At 43.9% G+C, this 13841-nt stretch overlaps 1 protein-coding gene across 3 annotated transcripts in view; it reads right to left on the bottom strand.

The window, feature by feature from the left end:
• The window catches only part of SORCS1 (sortilin related VPS10 domain containing receptor 1), a 267062-nt gene extending 264183 nt beyond the window's left edge, over positions 1–2879 (bottom strand). For all 3 annotated transcript variants that reach the window (XM_071563880.1, XM_071563882.1, XM_071563881.1), the window contains exon 1: positions 1843–2879. In XM_071563880.1, coding sequence (XP_071419981.1) covers positions 1843–2466 — 624 coding nt within the window. In that variant the 5' untranslated portion in view covers positions 2467–2879. The remainder of the gene's footprint in view (positions 1–1842) is intronic.
• Between the last annotated feature and the right edge of the window lie 10962 nt (positions 2880–13841).

Raw genomic sequence — 13841 nt, 5'->3', positions numbered from 1 at the left:
TCAGCTGAGCCTGGACAAGCCTGTTGTGCATCCAGGTCCTGCTGGGGCCCAGCTTCAGTTAGTGTCGTGAGTGGGATGTAATCACAGCATAAAAGAGCACAGCACTGCCAGAGCCCCAAGCAGCTAAAGGGGGAGCATAGTAACCCTGTATACAATGCAACCTGCAGCTCTTTGGGAAGGACAGTCACAAAAGAATTCTCCACAGCTCCCTGAAAACATTTCTATACCAAGACACTCAGAAAGTAAATCAGTCCCTGAAAACAACAACCCACACTACCACAGTGGGCTGAAACATCTACCCATGCATGTGCGTACCTAAACACATATATAATAACAGTGGATGTGTCTTGATAAATGTACAGCTGAAACATAATTGCAGTGATAGACCAGAAAAACTGACGCCTGCTGGCTGACTTTTTATATCAGAATCCTTTTACTTATCAAATGGGTCACTTGAAATCAGTGTTGGCCTCAATTCGTGTGAACAGACCTGAGTTCCTACAAGGCAGCTTGTGTTCAGACAACTATTTAAGAACAGGCTAGCTGAGTTGTGAAGAAAGGGGAAAGTCCTTCAGAAAGGAGATGACAAGTATTCCCTTGTCAATTAATTGTTTAAAAACCTCCTGATGAGACCGTAAAGCCATGTCGCAATTAACTAGGGCTGAACCCCACAGTGAGGTCCTTACGACATCCTCTGCAATTCTAAATTGAGCAGCTGCATACAATCTATACCAAAAGGAATTCATAATGAATGACTATCCTTTCAAAATGTTGTCAGGCTCCTAGTACTAGAAGCTGAGGGGGAGGCCAAGGATTTCTGCCAAGCAGCCAAAAACCTTCTGGCATTACAACCACACACACCTTAGAAGAGAAGAGCCTGAGAAGTTGTATGGGCAACAACCACTTAGAGGCGGCATCCCTTTCTCATTAGCATTCTGCTTGCTGTTTCTGGGAGGGAAAGTTGGAGCACTTGGACAGACAGATCACTTCTGCTAGTCCACCAGCAGAGGAAAGGGCAGGCAGAAGGCAGACTAAGCAAATCACCCTTTGGCCTGTGCCCTCACCTCCAGGTAGCTCTGCACCCAATGCAGGAGGGACACAGTGCTCAAGTTAAACTGGTAACTTTGATGCCATGAGTATTGCTCCAGTCTGGAGTTGTCTACATCTCTGGCCAGTTTTGTTCTCCTTCATTCAAGTTGGAACTGTTCTGATGCTATTCCCAGGAAAGGTCCAGGTTTACAGGAAAGATACAAGAACTGTCCTGGTTTAACACCTTGGTGACAAGAGGCAAAAAGCAGCTTTATGCCCTGCACAGAGGCACCTTGGAGGCAAAATCCTGAACCCTCTAGGCATCTCCACATCAGCAGGGCATGGGGATGAGCCCTTGAGCTGACGTGGGTCCCCAGGGCTGGCAGGAGAGGCAACAACAGAGGGGGTTTCCCTGGCCTTCCTTACAGCCGATCCTTCCAGGCTCCGGGGTGAGGGTTACCCTGGGGAGAAGGCAGGATGGGAGGGCAGGTCCCCCCTAGACTGACCCCCTTCGCGCCGCGGTCAGTGGCAGTGCTGTATCCCTATCTGCTCCGGGGTGACGGAGAAGGGGGCCGGAGGGGGATGTGCTCAGCGGGCGGCGGGCAGCAGAAAGTTTTTCTGCTTCAGAAGAATGGCCCTTTTGAAGCCCTTCTGCCCCACTGCACACTGCTGAGCGAAGACAATCCCCGACGCCCGGAGGCGCAAAATGCCCCACGAAGAAGAAACACCCCCCACCGCTCATCCCCTAATCCTACACCCCCCGAAAAATAAAATGGAAAAAAGGAAAAGGAAAGCACGCCCCGCGGTACTCACGCTGCTGTTGTGCCCGGACCAGTGCACCATGGCCTGGTTGTGCGCCGAGTCGCCGGCCAGGGCGAAGGTGGTGCTGCCCAGCCGCAGCTCCTCCAGCCCGAAGCGGGCGGCGCCGCCGTCCCCCGGCTCCCGCCCCGCGGCACCGCCCGGCCCCGGCCCCGCCGAGCCCCGCGGGCTGCGGCCCCGCCGCCGCCGCACCGAGCCCGGCCGCCCGGGCCGGGGGCTCTGGCCCCGCAGGGGTCGATCCTCGGCCGGATCTGCCGCCGCTCGGGGACGGTGCTCCCGGGTCACTTTCTCCTTCATCACTCGCCGGGTCTCCCAGCCGCTGAATGTCCCCGCGGGAGCAGGAGCGAGGGTCGCTCGCAGTCCAGCATCCTCCGTCCCAGCCTCTCGCCCTCTCTCACCTCCCTTCTCCCCGAAGAACCTCGTCTGCTCGTTCTCTCCTCTGTCGGTCCTCAAGTGCATCAGTAATCCCCGCTGCGGCTGCTGCTGCGGATGCACCTGGGAACGGCAGGATCTGCAAGTTATTTCTGCGCCGGTAAAGCAAAAAGTGAAGAGGAAAAGCCATGTCCAGTACAGGAGAGCAACGTGCCATGCTGGGTACCAGCCAGCAACTTTTTCCATCGCTGCCGACTGCTGATGAGTGCGAGGGAGAAAGCGATGAGAGGGCAGGAGCGAGGGAGCCGCGGGCTGCCGATTCACCCGCCGCGGGGTAACACGGCGAGAACTCCGTAAAGTTTCAGACTCTGCTGTGCTAGATGCAGCCGAGGGGCAGAGGAGATTACTTTCTTCTCGTCTCTTTTCCCCCCTCTTGTTTTCTTTTCCTTGTTTTGCACTTTTTTCCGGTTTTCCTCTTTTCCCCCTCTTTTTTCCTTTTTTTTTTTCTTCCTCAAGACTGGCGCTGCTGATCAGGCTTGTGATGGAAGGCAAAGCCACAACCACACGGGGGAGGAGCTGAATTGAAATCGGAGAGAGAGGGAGAGAGAGAGGAGCAAATCCTGGCTGGTGATTTCTCCCGGCTGCCTCTGTGGAAGTCTCAGCGCGCTCCTCTCCCGCTCGCTCTCTCTGCTCCCTCTCACTTCGGCGCTTCTGCATCACACTCCGCCTGTAGCCGCCCCGCCAGGACGCCCCGCGCTTGTGTCGTGAGTGGCTGGTTACTCACTCCCTCTCATACACACTCCAAGAAGGACTTACCCCAACTTTTAAACTCCAATCATTCGATCACTTCCTCTCATGCACTTCACATCAGCTCAAACTCCTGAAACCTGTTCCCCAAAATACTGAAACCACTACACATGGACTGAAAGCAGATATGCAAAGTGAAGGAACAATACATATATACGTACATAAATGTGCATATAGTCCAGAGGGAATATAACAATTCGATTAATTAAGTGGCCTTAAATGTCTGTGGAGGCTCTGAAATTTCCTTCTTCTTTCCCTCGTGACTGATGTAAGTGCACTTGAGTTGCTGGGAATAGGCACCTGGGCTTGACTTCATAGCGGGAAAAGTCGCATTTCTACCCCTTCGTTCCCTCCTCCCTTGCTTCACTGTACTGTCATTTACAGTAGCTGCTGATGCTTAGATAAATCGCTCATGCACGGCAGAGATGTGCCCACATAAATGCTGATGGCGACAGGGACAAGGTTTTGGAAATGAAATGCCGGCAGTTGGTGCTGGGAGGCAGGGAGAGATTCCCCTCCAGTGATATATCTGCAGAAAAAAAAGCCCTTTCTGCTCTAGCCCTCTCACGCTTTCAGGACCAGCAGTTTCACCCCCAGCGAGCAGTCCTAGTGGTGGCCGGAGGAGATCACCAAACCCAGTTTGCAGAGTCTGGTGTCTGCTGGCCACGGGAGCCGCTGGCCCCTCACCACAGGCAACACCACTGGTGACTGCCTACACAGCAGGACGGGGGCCTGAGCCTTGACAGGCACTTGCAAATGCCCACATGCTTTAAGACTGGAGGGAATGAAATGCTCTTCCACTGGAATTTTATTCCATCCCCGTCTGCCTGCTCTCTCTCATTCCCATTTGATTTACATGAGAGTTTATTTTTTAATTATTTTTTTAACATTTCCTTCCTGACATGGAAGACCTTATTGATTTTTTTTGGCAGGGCATTTCAGAAAGAGATTTACAGATTTGTTCCACATTCTTCTAGAGATTTCACTCAAATGCTTACTGGTGACACGTCTTGGGATATTAGTACAAGACCAGAGGTTAAGGGAGACTCACAGAATTCAGGCTGGGCATAACTTCATGCTGCAGACAACAATGATGGATTGTCTGCAGTGTAACCACCAGATCTCAACTAAATCTACCAATTAACTGTATATGTGTTTCCACATCTCCCAGCAAAATGGTTACTATTAGTTACAGCTTGTCGGGTAATAATAATAATAATTAGCACTTTGCACTTAAATAACTCCTTTCCCTTACTAAGCCCAAAGCTCCTCACAAAGTCCACTTCTGTTGTATAAATGGAGGTGGAAGTACCTTATTATCAACGCAATCCTTTGTCTTCTGTACAATAGGTTGACCAGATGAATCTGTCCCAAAGGATGAACTAAAGAGTGTCACCTTCCTAGCACAAGTCTCTTAAAGAGGCCTTAATCTAAAGGGATAGAATTCAAAGAAATGAGTAGGTGAGGCAGAAAACAAACTTGGAAGAATGAATTTAGAAAGAGGTCAGAGGAACTTTCTCCTGGGATTGTAAATAAAGATTTGCATGCCAATGAGTGGCTAAGGCTAATAAGAGAAACAATCTAGCTGCCTCATTTAGGCGGATGATTATCTCTGGATTGTGATCAGTGGCCAGTGAGTGATAGGGATGTGTGTGGTAGAGCACACCTGATACATTCTGAGTTCACTACACCGGCAGAGCTCTTCAGCAATTGAAGGCAAGTCAATCATGTAGGGAGAATACTGCATCCAGCCTGAGGACCACAACCCCTTTTTCCAGCATGAGCTTTGTTGTGGGTGAATATAGGACAGAGACATAGAATATAAGCCTTTCCCTGATCCCTATTTCCAGGAATCACCAGTTTAGGAGATTCCAGCACCTCATCCTTTATATTTAATAGGTACAGATGGACCTGTCTTCCCAAAATTTGTCTAATCCTTACTTATACTTTTGGTTTCTGAGGCATACTGTGGTAGTCAAGTTTACAATCAGATTATGTGTGCTTTTGAATACTCCTGGTCTGCACTTATCTGAGAGAGACATTTTAAATCGCCGTAATCTAATCTTGCTGCCAGCCATCTTTCTGCCACAAATGATGTGATGATTGAGCTGTCAGAGATAAGAAACCAGAGTCTTTGGCACAAAAGAATAATCCTCCGACTTTTGATGTAAGGGATAGCTTTCTGAGTCGGGAGGCAAAGTAAACCCCTATGATGTCATTGGAGAGGGCCTGAGTTCATATACTCAGTCAAAAATTGGTGTGTAGTGTCTGAACTCCATAGCTGTGTCCACGAGAAAGGCTGCACTCAATGGGTATCCTGACGTGATGCAACACCTGCTCTGATGTTTCAATACCCCATGTCCAGCTCCGATAATCTGCTGAAATGTTTTCCATTACAGCCCCTACACCACCCAATCAGGAGACTGCTATTCTGTTTCACACAGCCAATATTGCCCTCAAGAGAGGGGAGAGGAGCTAGCCCTGGGAGCCATGAAATAGGAGGCATTCATTGGCAACATAAAACATAGTACTATGAGAGAAAATGAAAAGTTCATGTTTTAGCTGGCCTCTTCAGCTGCTGCTTTTGCCAGAATAAGCTGTAGCAGGAGGTGTTCCTCATCACCTTCGCTCTTCATCCTACTCTTCACCAGGGAGGAACTACCTCAAAGGCAGAGATCTGAGAGTGAGGAGGTTCCTGCTCTTTGGTTCAGGAAGAACAAACAGGAATCTAGTGAAAGGATTAGATCCCCTTTCTGGGTAGCTGTTGCAATGGAGCAAGACTCTTCCTTAGGATTTATATAGCTTTGAGAAGAGTGGTAGGAACAGAATGAAACGTGGATGAGTACACAAATCTTCACTTGGGACTGGGCAGGTTCCGAGACAGGTGGAGATATGGGCTTGGTTGAGGATATAAATCCTTGTGACAATGATTGCAATACTATGCCATCTGCAGGGATTCTTTTCTCTGGAGTGTTTCACACTTGCAATCAGAGGCTACTTGTAAAAATGCAGCCCTGAGAGATTTCCCGGCTCCACAGTACTCCTGTCTTCTGAATCATGCTAGATGATCTACCCTGCATGATGGAAGCACCTCAGGGACTATGCCAACATTGTCTGCAATCTGATGAAGTAGAAAGAGGAATGAAAGAGGATACAGAGAGAGAAACAATTGGGTGGGCTTTACCAGATCAGTTTTTAATACAGGACAGAGGCATAACATTGTGTGGTCTATCCTGCACCTGAATGCATTTAAGGCAAGGGATTATAATCTTTTCCTAATAAATATTTGTATAATCAGGTTTTGGTGAACCAACACTCATTTTAAGTCATCAGTTTTCTCTGTAACGACTGTGTAATGAAGGGAGACCAAGAAGAATACTGCTCCATTGATTCCTATAAAGCCACAGTGAGTGATGAATACTGTAGTTTGACATCACACATAATTCCTCCAAACAGAATCTCTGGTTAAAAAAAAAACAAACAAACCAAGCAAAAAAAAACACAAAAGCCCCCCCAAAACAAACAATCAAACAAAAAAACAAAACAAAAACAAAACCCCAAGAAAACTCAAATCAGGATACCACAGGACTTGTTCAGAGAAAAAGAAAAAAACCTTTCAACTGTAAGTATCACAAAAAGATTTTTTTTTCTGAAGATGTTCTGGATGTTTCATTCTTTAAATAAAATAGACACTAATTACATGAAACCACCATTTCCAAGTGCTGCTTATTTTGCAGAACAACTGGAAATGATTTACCTATGTGGTTTATTTTGTAGCAGTATTTTGATAATTGTTACAAAGGTATCATCAGAAATAAGTCCTATAATTTACATAGGGACAATGCATATGACACAAAAATTATTTGAAAAAGATCTGTAACTGAAATAAAATCTGTGTCTTCTTTCCACTTAGTTTTGTTTCCCCTCTCAGATTATTTTTGTAAAGATGATGGAACTGTTTATTTTTTACACTAATAATTCGTCTAAATTAATGAGCATGAAAGCTCTCCTTTGTTATTCCACACAATAAAGCCCCAAACCAGTGCTATCCCAAAATTAGGTTGCTGCAGCTTTTAACAGGGGCTCCCATTCATCTGCAAATGTGTTGCAATTTTGCTTTACTTGCCATAAATATTAACGGAGAGGGCTTTTTGTTCCTTTACTCCCTCTTGCTGCAGCCTATTGCAAAGACTGAGGTTTAATCTCAAAAAAATTGCAAGACTTTGCCACTTTATAATTTAAAGAGCCATTTTGCTTTGCTACATCCTCAAATGAAGAGTTCACATAGCAATTTATCTGGCAAGGAGAGATGGGTGGTGAGCAGATTTGATCAGTGTGATTGCCTGTAAGTACAGGAAGGTGATCAGCTCCAACACCTGGCTGCAGTTTTCCTCAAAGCCTGTTTATACTGAAATACCTCACGATGCTTACCAGCCAGCAGTTTCCTCTGAGTTCAATAGGAGTTGTCTGGATCTTTCTCCTCTGGAAAAATTCTCTCATATATGCTCCTCTGTTTCACTTCCACTTCTGGATCCAAAGAGTTTTAACACCATCCAACCTCAAATGATATGTCATTTTATTCTTTGAGTCCATGTAGCAATGCATTCTCAATACATGGCTTGGAGAATGTCATGTCAGAAATGGGCTGATGAAGAAAATACACCAGCCACTGAGAATGCTTTAACAACTGATGTTTTTAATGTGGTTTGAATGTACTAAATGTAAAAACTGCATTGTCATCGCTTCTTCTTCCCATAACCCCTTTCCAGGCCAGGGGGCTGGGAGAAAGACTGTGACCTCATGTTACCTGAAACCCTCTCCCACTGAATGTAAATCCCCTTACTCCTATTGGCACAAATCCAAACTCCCCTCTTGTCCCTTATTGGTGAATTTGTATCCCTCCAAAGTCCATATAAACCTGTACCCCTGATTAAACTTCCTCTTTGTTCCTGCCTTTGCCAGTGATCCCTGTGTGTCCTTTCTGGGGGCTGTCAGAGACCACATGGTCAGGGTAAGCAGAGAGCACACGCTTCTCCTAGGTTAATGGACTGATAATCCAGGACCAGGAGAAGTTCCATATCGTTGCAGATTCCTTCAGCACACAGCATAACAAGGCTACAAGAAACCAACCTTCATAGGTCCAGATCACATTTCTGCTCTTACAGCTGCAGATATTCCATGAGCCAGCTGTGCACAATTACTTCAGCAATAAACCAAGAGTAGATTTTCCATTGCAGCATGTTACCCCTGCAAATAAGCCTGAATGCCCCGTCAGGTACTGAAGCAATACTGACGTGGCTGCACCACTACCACATCCATATGTATGTATGGCTCGGCTTCGCAAACGAAGATTTGGGAAGGGCTCTCCCCACGTGGGTGTGTCCTTTGAGCCTGCACAGTGGATCTTTTAGGTGAGGCACAGTGTGCACGAAACTGGCCCCACCCTTTAACTCCTAAGGTTCATTTGCCATGGCCGAGCAACCTTGGATGGTGACAGTGAAATCCTCAGGACTAAAACCTATACCCCCGATATTCCCAGGAGGTCTCCCATCCAAGAACTAACCGGGGCTGACCCTGCTTATCTTCCAAGATCTGACGGAATCGAGTGTCAGGGTGGCATTGTAACTTCCTACCACATCCACACTGATACTGAACGCAGCATTCTTGATCACAATCCTGGAATTGAATCTCACTTCTCTGGTGTCATCTACTCCTCTCTCCAGGCCTTGAATTCACTTGTACAGTGATCCTCTCCCCTTGTGATCTGGAGACATCAACCCATTGCCACCCTGTGCTCCCGATTGCTGCTGCCCTGACAAGGATTACCATGGAATTTAAGAGCTGAAAAAAAAACCCCACAGACCACAGAAGACAGTGGATGAGAAAATCTGCTGCTTGAAATTCCCGGCTGACATTCTCTCTTGATCAGCTTTTGCAGCCTAAGAAACCTGGAAAGCTGCCCTGAAAAGCTGGTCTTAGATTCTGCTGGGTTTCATAGTTAGTTGAGTGTAAAGTAGAATTGCAAGGACTGCACTTATATCAGGACTGCATGTACTCAGCTAGTGCTCTGAGCTTGCAGCTAAGGAGGAAACTTAGCTGGAGCTCACAGATAGAATGAGCTTAATTACAACAACTTTTAACTTGTAAACATTGGAGAAAGGAGGAAGCCTGAGGTGAATCTCATAGTCAACTCATTCACCACCGCCAATATGAATGATAACCACAGGGATGACCCAGCAGTTGTCACATTTCATTCTGACTGTTTTAAAGCAACCCCATAATACCCAGAAGGTTTTTGCCATCAATAACTAAAATATATGCTGTGGACATTTCCAACCACATGAAAGGCAAGAATGCAACCAGGAAAAATGAGAATGGCTGTAGCAAATCATGCTTGACCAACCTGATTGTCCTCACTTACTAGACATCTGACTTTTCTAACACCAGTAGTCTTATGGTAAACTGAGGGCAACTGGTTGGAGCAATTGGCAGAGGTCTGGAAGCTGGCTGGAATGCTGCTCTCAGCAGCTGAGAGTCAGCTGACTGAAAGACGCACAGGGTTTCTCTTTGCAACTGCATATTCATCTCACTTTGGCAAAGCGTCATCAGGAGATGAGAAGAAATTATAATCTCCTTTTTCTTAGCACTGTAGAGGCTGAACATGGAGTACTGTTTCTGGCGTGGGACCCCAGTTCAAGAGGAATATGGAGAAACTGAGGAAGGTTACAAATGGAGGGCTACCACAGTGGTGAGCACACAACCTGCAAGGAGGTGACTGAGACCTGAGCTTGTTTAGCCTGGAGAAGAGGAGGCTAAGGGGCTGTCAGCTATCAGCCAACAACTACTTGAGAGGGAGGTACAAAGATAAAGAAGCCAAACATTTCTTGTTGCACCAGTTGCTAGAACAAAGAGAAAACAAAATTGGTATTTATAAGGTTTAGCCTGAAAATTAGCAAAAGCTCACCCAAGAAGATAGTGCTATGCCAGGAAAGGTTCTTTACATTGTAGAATCACCCTCAGGAAGACAAAGCTATGGCCAATGTGATCTAGTAATAATGGCAGCATGGCTTCAAGTGAGAAGCTGGTCTCTCAAAAAAAATTTCTTTGAATATTTGAACATTCAAAAATAGGTCAAGAAGAAGACATGTCTACAGCTGAAGCCAGGCAGAAATCCCATCTATCCCCAAGATAAAGCCGGTAACCTGTTCCAATGACAAATGGTTCCCAGGTTCAGCATGAACTTAGATACCATCCTACAGTGAAATTCACATTCCTCCAGAGACCTGTCTAGTTCTCCTTTGATTATGTTACCTGTATCTCCAACACTGGTTTAACAAATCAATGGGAAGTCTTAGACAATTTTTTCCTCTTGGGTCTCATCTCACCTAACCTCAGTATTGTTACCAGCTATTGTTGCCAAACCTTTGCAGAGTCCTACAGCACTCCTAACATTTATTTGAGGGTGGGATAATGGAGTTCTAGGTCTAGTGTAGACCGCTGGTGGCATCCATTGGCAAACAATAGTCGGAGTCGGTTGCACTGTAACATCCTAGATTTGGCCTTACTAGACAAACTGGGCTTTACCTAACTCTGGGTTGTCCCCCAGGCATGTATCCGTAATTTTCATTCCATTTTTTCTAGTCTTTTCCAGTTCCTCAAGAGAATTGTGGCTATGGGATGCCTCTGATTGTATTCCCACCTTGCAAATCTGGAATTTGAAGCAGACTGACCATGTGCAGATAATAGTTTCCCAAGAACAATAAATATGAATCAAAGCATCTTCCGCGGAGTCAGGATACTTCAGTAACATAAATCTTAAAAGCCTAAAAGGCCTAAAAATCATTTGTATTATCTCCCTTTTCCAGAGATTACTGAACTTTAGTCATCTCTGAGGAAGTTTGCCTGACATTCTCTCAGCCCTGAGTTTATCTGCATTGACAAGACAATAAAAATTCTTGTCTATCACTCTATCGCTGTCACCTTTGGCTTCTGCACTTGGTTGTGGAAGAATTTAATGGAGGTAAGAGAATAATGATGAAGAGAAGAAGATTACAAACTTAATGGCCTGTGAATGGTGTTTATAGTTTGTCATCATTACAGATGATGTTTTCTTGCTTGTGCACCTTGCTTGATTTCTCTTAGCCAGAAGTGTTGACAAAGTAGGAGTTCCAGGTGCAACTAAAGATAAAATTTCTAGGAGAAGAAATAAAAAGAGAGGAAAAAGATTATTTTCTGTCCTACCTTTTTACTGCAAGAAAAGTAAAAAATAACAAAAAATGAGAACCCTTGAGGCTGATGGAAGATGTGAGCTTGCTCATTGACAAGATTTTATTTCAGAACTGAAAAAATGACCAGGCGAAAATTTCTGTGAGGCAACTCTGTCCTGTTTCACTGATGCATCATTTCTTAAGTCATGGTCAGAAAACCTGTTATGGAGGCAGTTGCATCATTCTCAGGTCAACCAGCAGAGCTTTTCATACACACACTCCCTTGGTACACAATCAGGCAAAAAAGTCATCAGTTAAAACTGTTTTTAGTAACCCAGTTCATTTCTGCATAAAACAAGGTAGAGGTTACTAACATGAATTTTACTGCTAGATGATAAGCAGTGGAATACTTGACAACAGACATCCACATCTGAACATTACAGTGCATAGTCAGAGACACCTTTCCCATTGGGCCATCTTAGTGTTTTCATAGGATCTATCGGGCCAGAATCTAAAGCAGATGAAGAGAGGAAACTTTCTCTGACCTTTCTTCCCCCCAGCCTGGTAGTTTCTTCAGCAGCTTCTCAGATTTGTGTTATCCATCTTTTGTAGCTTGGTGGGACAGGGAGAGATACACCCACTAATGAGTGCAGAAGAAACAGGCGTGAGAGACTGCATGTCAGCCCTACATTTGGTGAGAAACTCCAATCTTCTGACCAAAGTATCATAAGGAAGGATTTGGAGTGGGTAGTGGAAAATAAGGAGAAAATGCAAAGGAAATTTGTATTTCTATGTGAATTTCACACTTCTGATTTCATGGGTTTATACAGGATTATAAACTTTCTTCCTTTGTTTTTGTTTTGGGGGTTTTTTTAAATAAAAAAAAAAAACAAGAAAAAAAGACTAGTCCCCTACACTATAGAGAATGTTATGAAGACAAAGCCCCTATGGGCTCTAAATCTAATCTGAAGTGTTTCAACACAAAATATGAAGCCAAAGCAGTCAAATTAGAATACTTCATTTGAGCACTTTGTAAAGGAATGTTTTCTCTTTCTTTTTTATTAAAAATGGTTTTTCCAGAGCTATTTTAGCCAGCCACAAAGACTTTTTAAAAATACATATCTTTAAAATATATAAGTACATATGTAGATACATAGAAGGAAAAAAACATTTTCAAGCTGAAGAATCTGTTACACTTAGCTTGAAATTAATCTTTGACTTCTAAGTCTTTTAGCCCTTTATTTAACTCCAATTGGCCACAGAATAAAAAAAATCCAACCAAAACAAACAAACCAAAACAAAAACCAAAACAGTTATTCATATGACTTAAATTAATTGGGATATTTGCCAGAATACTGTGCAATATAAAAATATTTTCTTTCTATCATTTGGTACTGGGTTTATTTCTTGCCCACAACTCTTAGCAATTTATCTGTGAAATCTGTGGGTGGAACACCTGAAAAATTAAGCTATATAAAGTGCATATTCACGTATTTGATTCTGGTAAACAGGACACTCATAATGTTAATTTATTTTAGGGCTAAACTTGATATTATATATAAAAAGACTCAACAAAAAAAATTTCAAAATTAATTAAAATTATGTTGGATTTTGATCAATACCTTGAAAAGAATAAAAAAGAAAGAAATCCCCTCATCACCAGTACAAAGACTTTCTTCTAGAAGAATGAGATTTATGAAATAAAGGTGATGAAAAAACAATAATTTTCTCTATTTAATATATGTATACATACACAAAGGTCAGTAAATAGCCCAAGTAGTGGAAGGAACTTGCCAATTTTATTGCAAGAGTTCCCTGAGATTACATTTATTTTTGTTAGCCTTGTTGCCTTGGATGGCTCTGTGTGTTTAATATCTCTTCTCATAGAAAGAAAGCACAGGGGGGGAAACTCCATTTGCATGTATTTTCATGCAATTAGTAACAATTCAGGGTTGGTGCTTTTCTTATGCCAAAACCATGCTTGCCAGTGTTTGCAGCCCTCTCAATGCATATATTAGTGCAAGTCTGAATCACTCCGATTTTTTCTTGTGTTTGAAACAATGTTTGTTCAAAAGATATTAAGTGTGCTTCTCTTTTGTCTTCATTCAACCCAGAGTAGTTTATAACCTTTTTATCCGGAGTCCTTGATATTCTATTTTAAAAAGACTTCAGTTTTTCATTCTGACCAAGTCTCTATGTACATTTTTGTTCATTTATGTCTGATTGCAATCAGTGGTAGTCTTTTCATTGATTTCAGTGGAATTTGGATCAAGTTCATTTTCAGCATAACTTACATATGTTTGCTGTAATGGAATAAGCCAGCTGGAAGAGCAGCAGCATCCAGGGAACTTGAGAGGACAATAATTAAATTCAGGAACTCAGATCTTGCTCGGGAGAAACTTCAGCCAGTCCTGGTTTATTAGTCGCGACTGCCCTAAATAACACATCTTGAGTGTCTGCCCTTTCACTGCAGTAAGAGCTTCTTTTCCAACTCAGTTGCTCCCAATAGTCAGATCATTTTAATATCTAATATGGTGCCTCTCTCTCCTGAAAGATTCCCTTATCATGATTTGAAGTCCTCATTGATGCACTGGGCATTTTGTTGTC

This window comes from Pithys albifrons, chromosome 9, assembly GCF_047495875.1.
Source record: "Pithys albifrons albifrons isolate INPA30051 chromosome 9, PitAlb_v1, whole genome shotgun sequence".
Taxonomy (NCBI): domain Eukaryota; kingdom Metazoa; phylum Chordata; class Aves; order Passeriformes; family Thamnophilidae; genus Pithys; species Pithys albifrons.
This window is presented reverse-complemented; position numbering and strand designations above follow the sequence as displayed.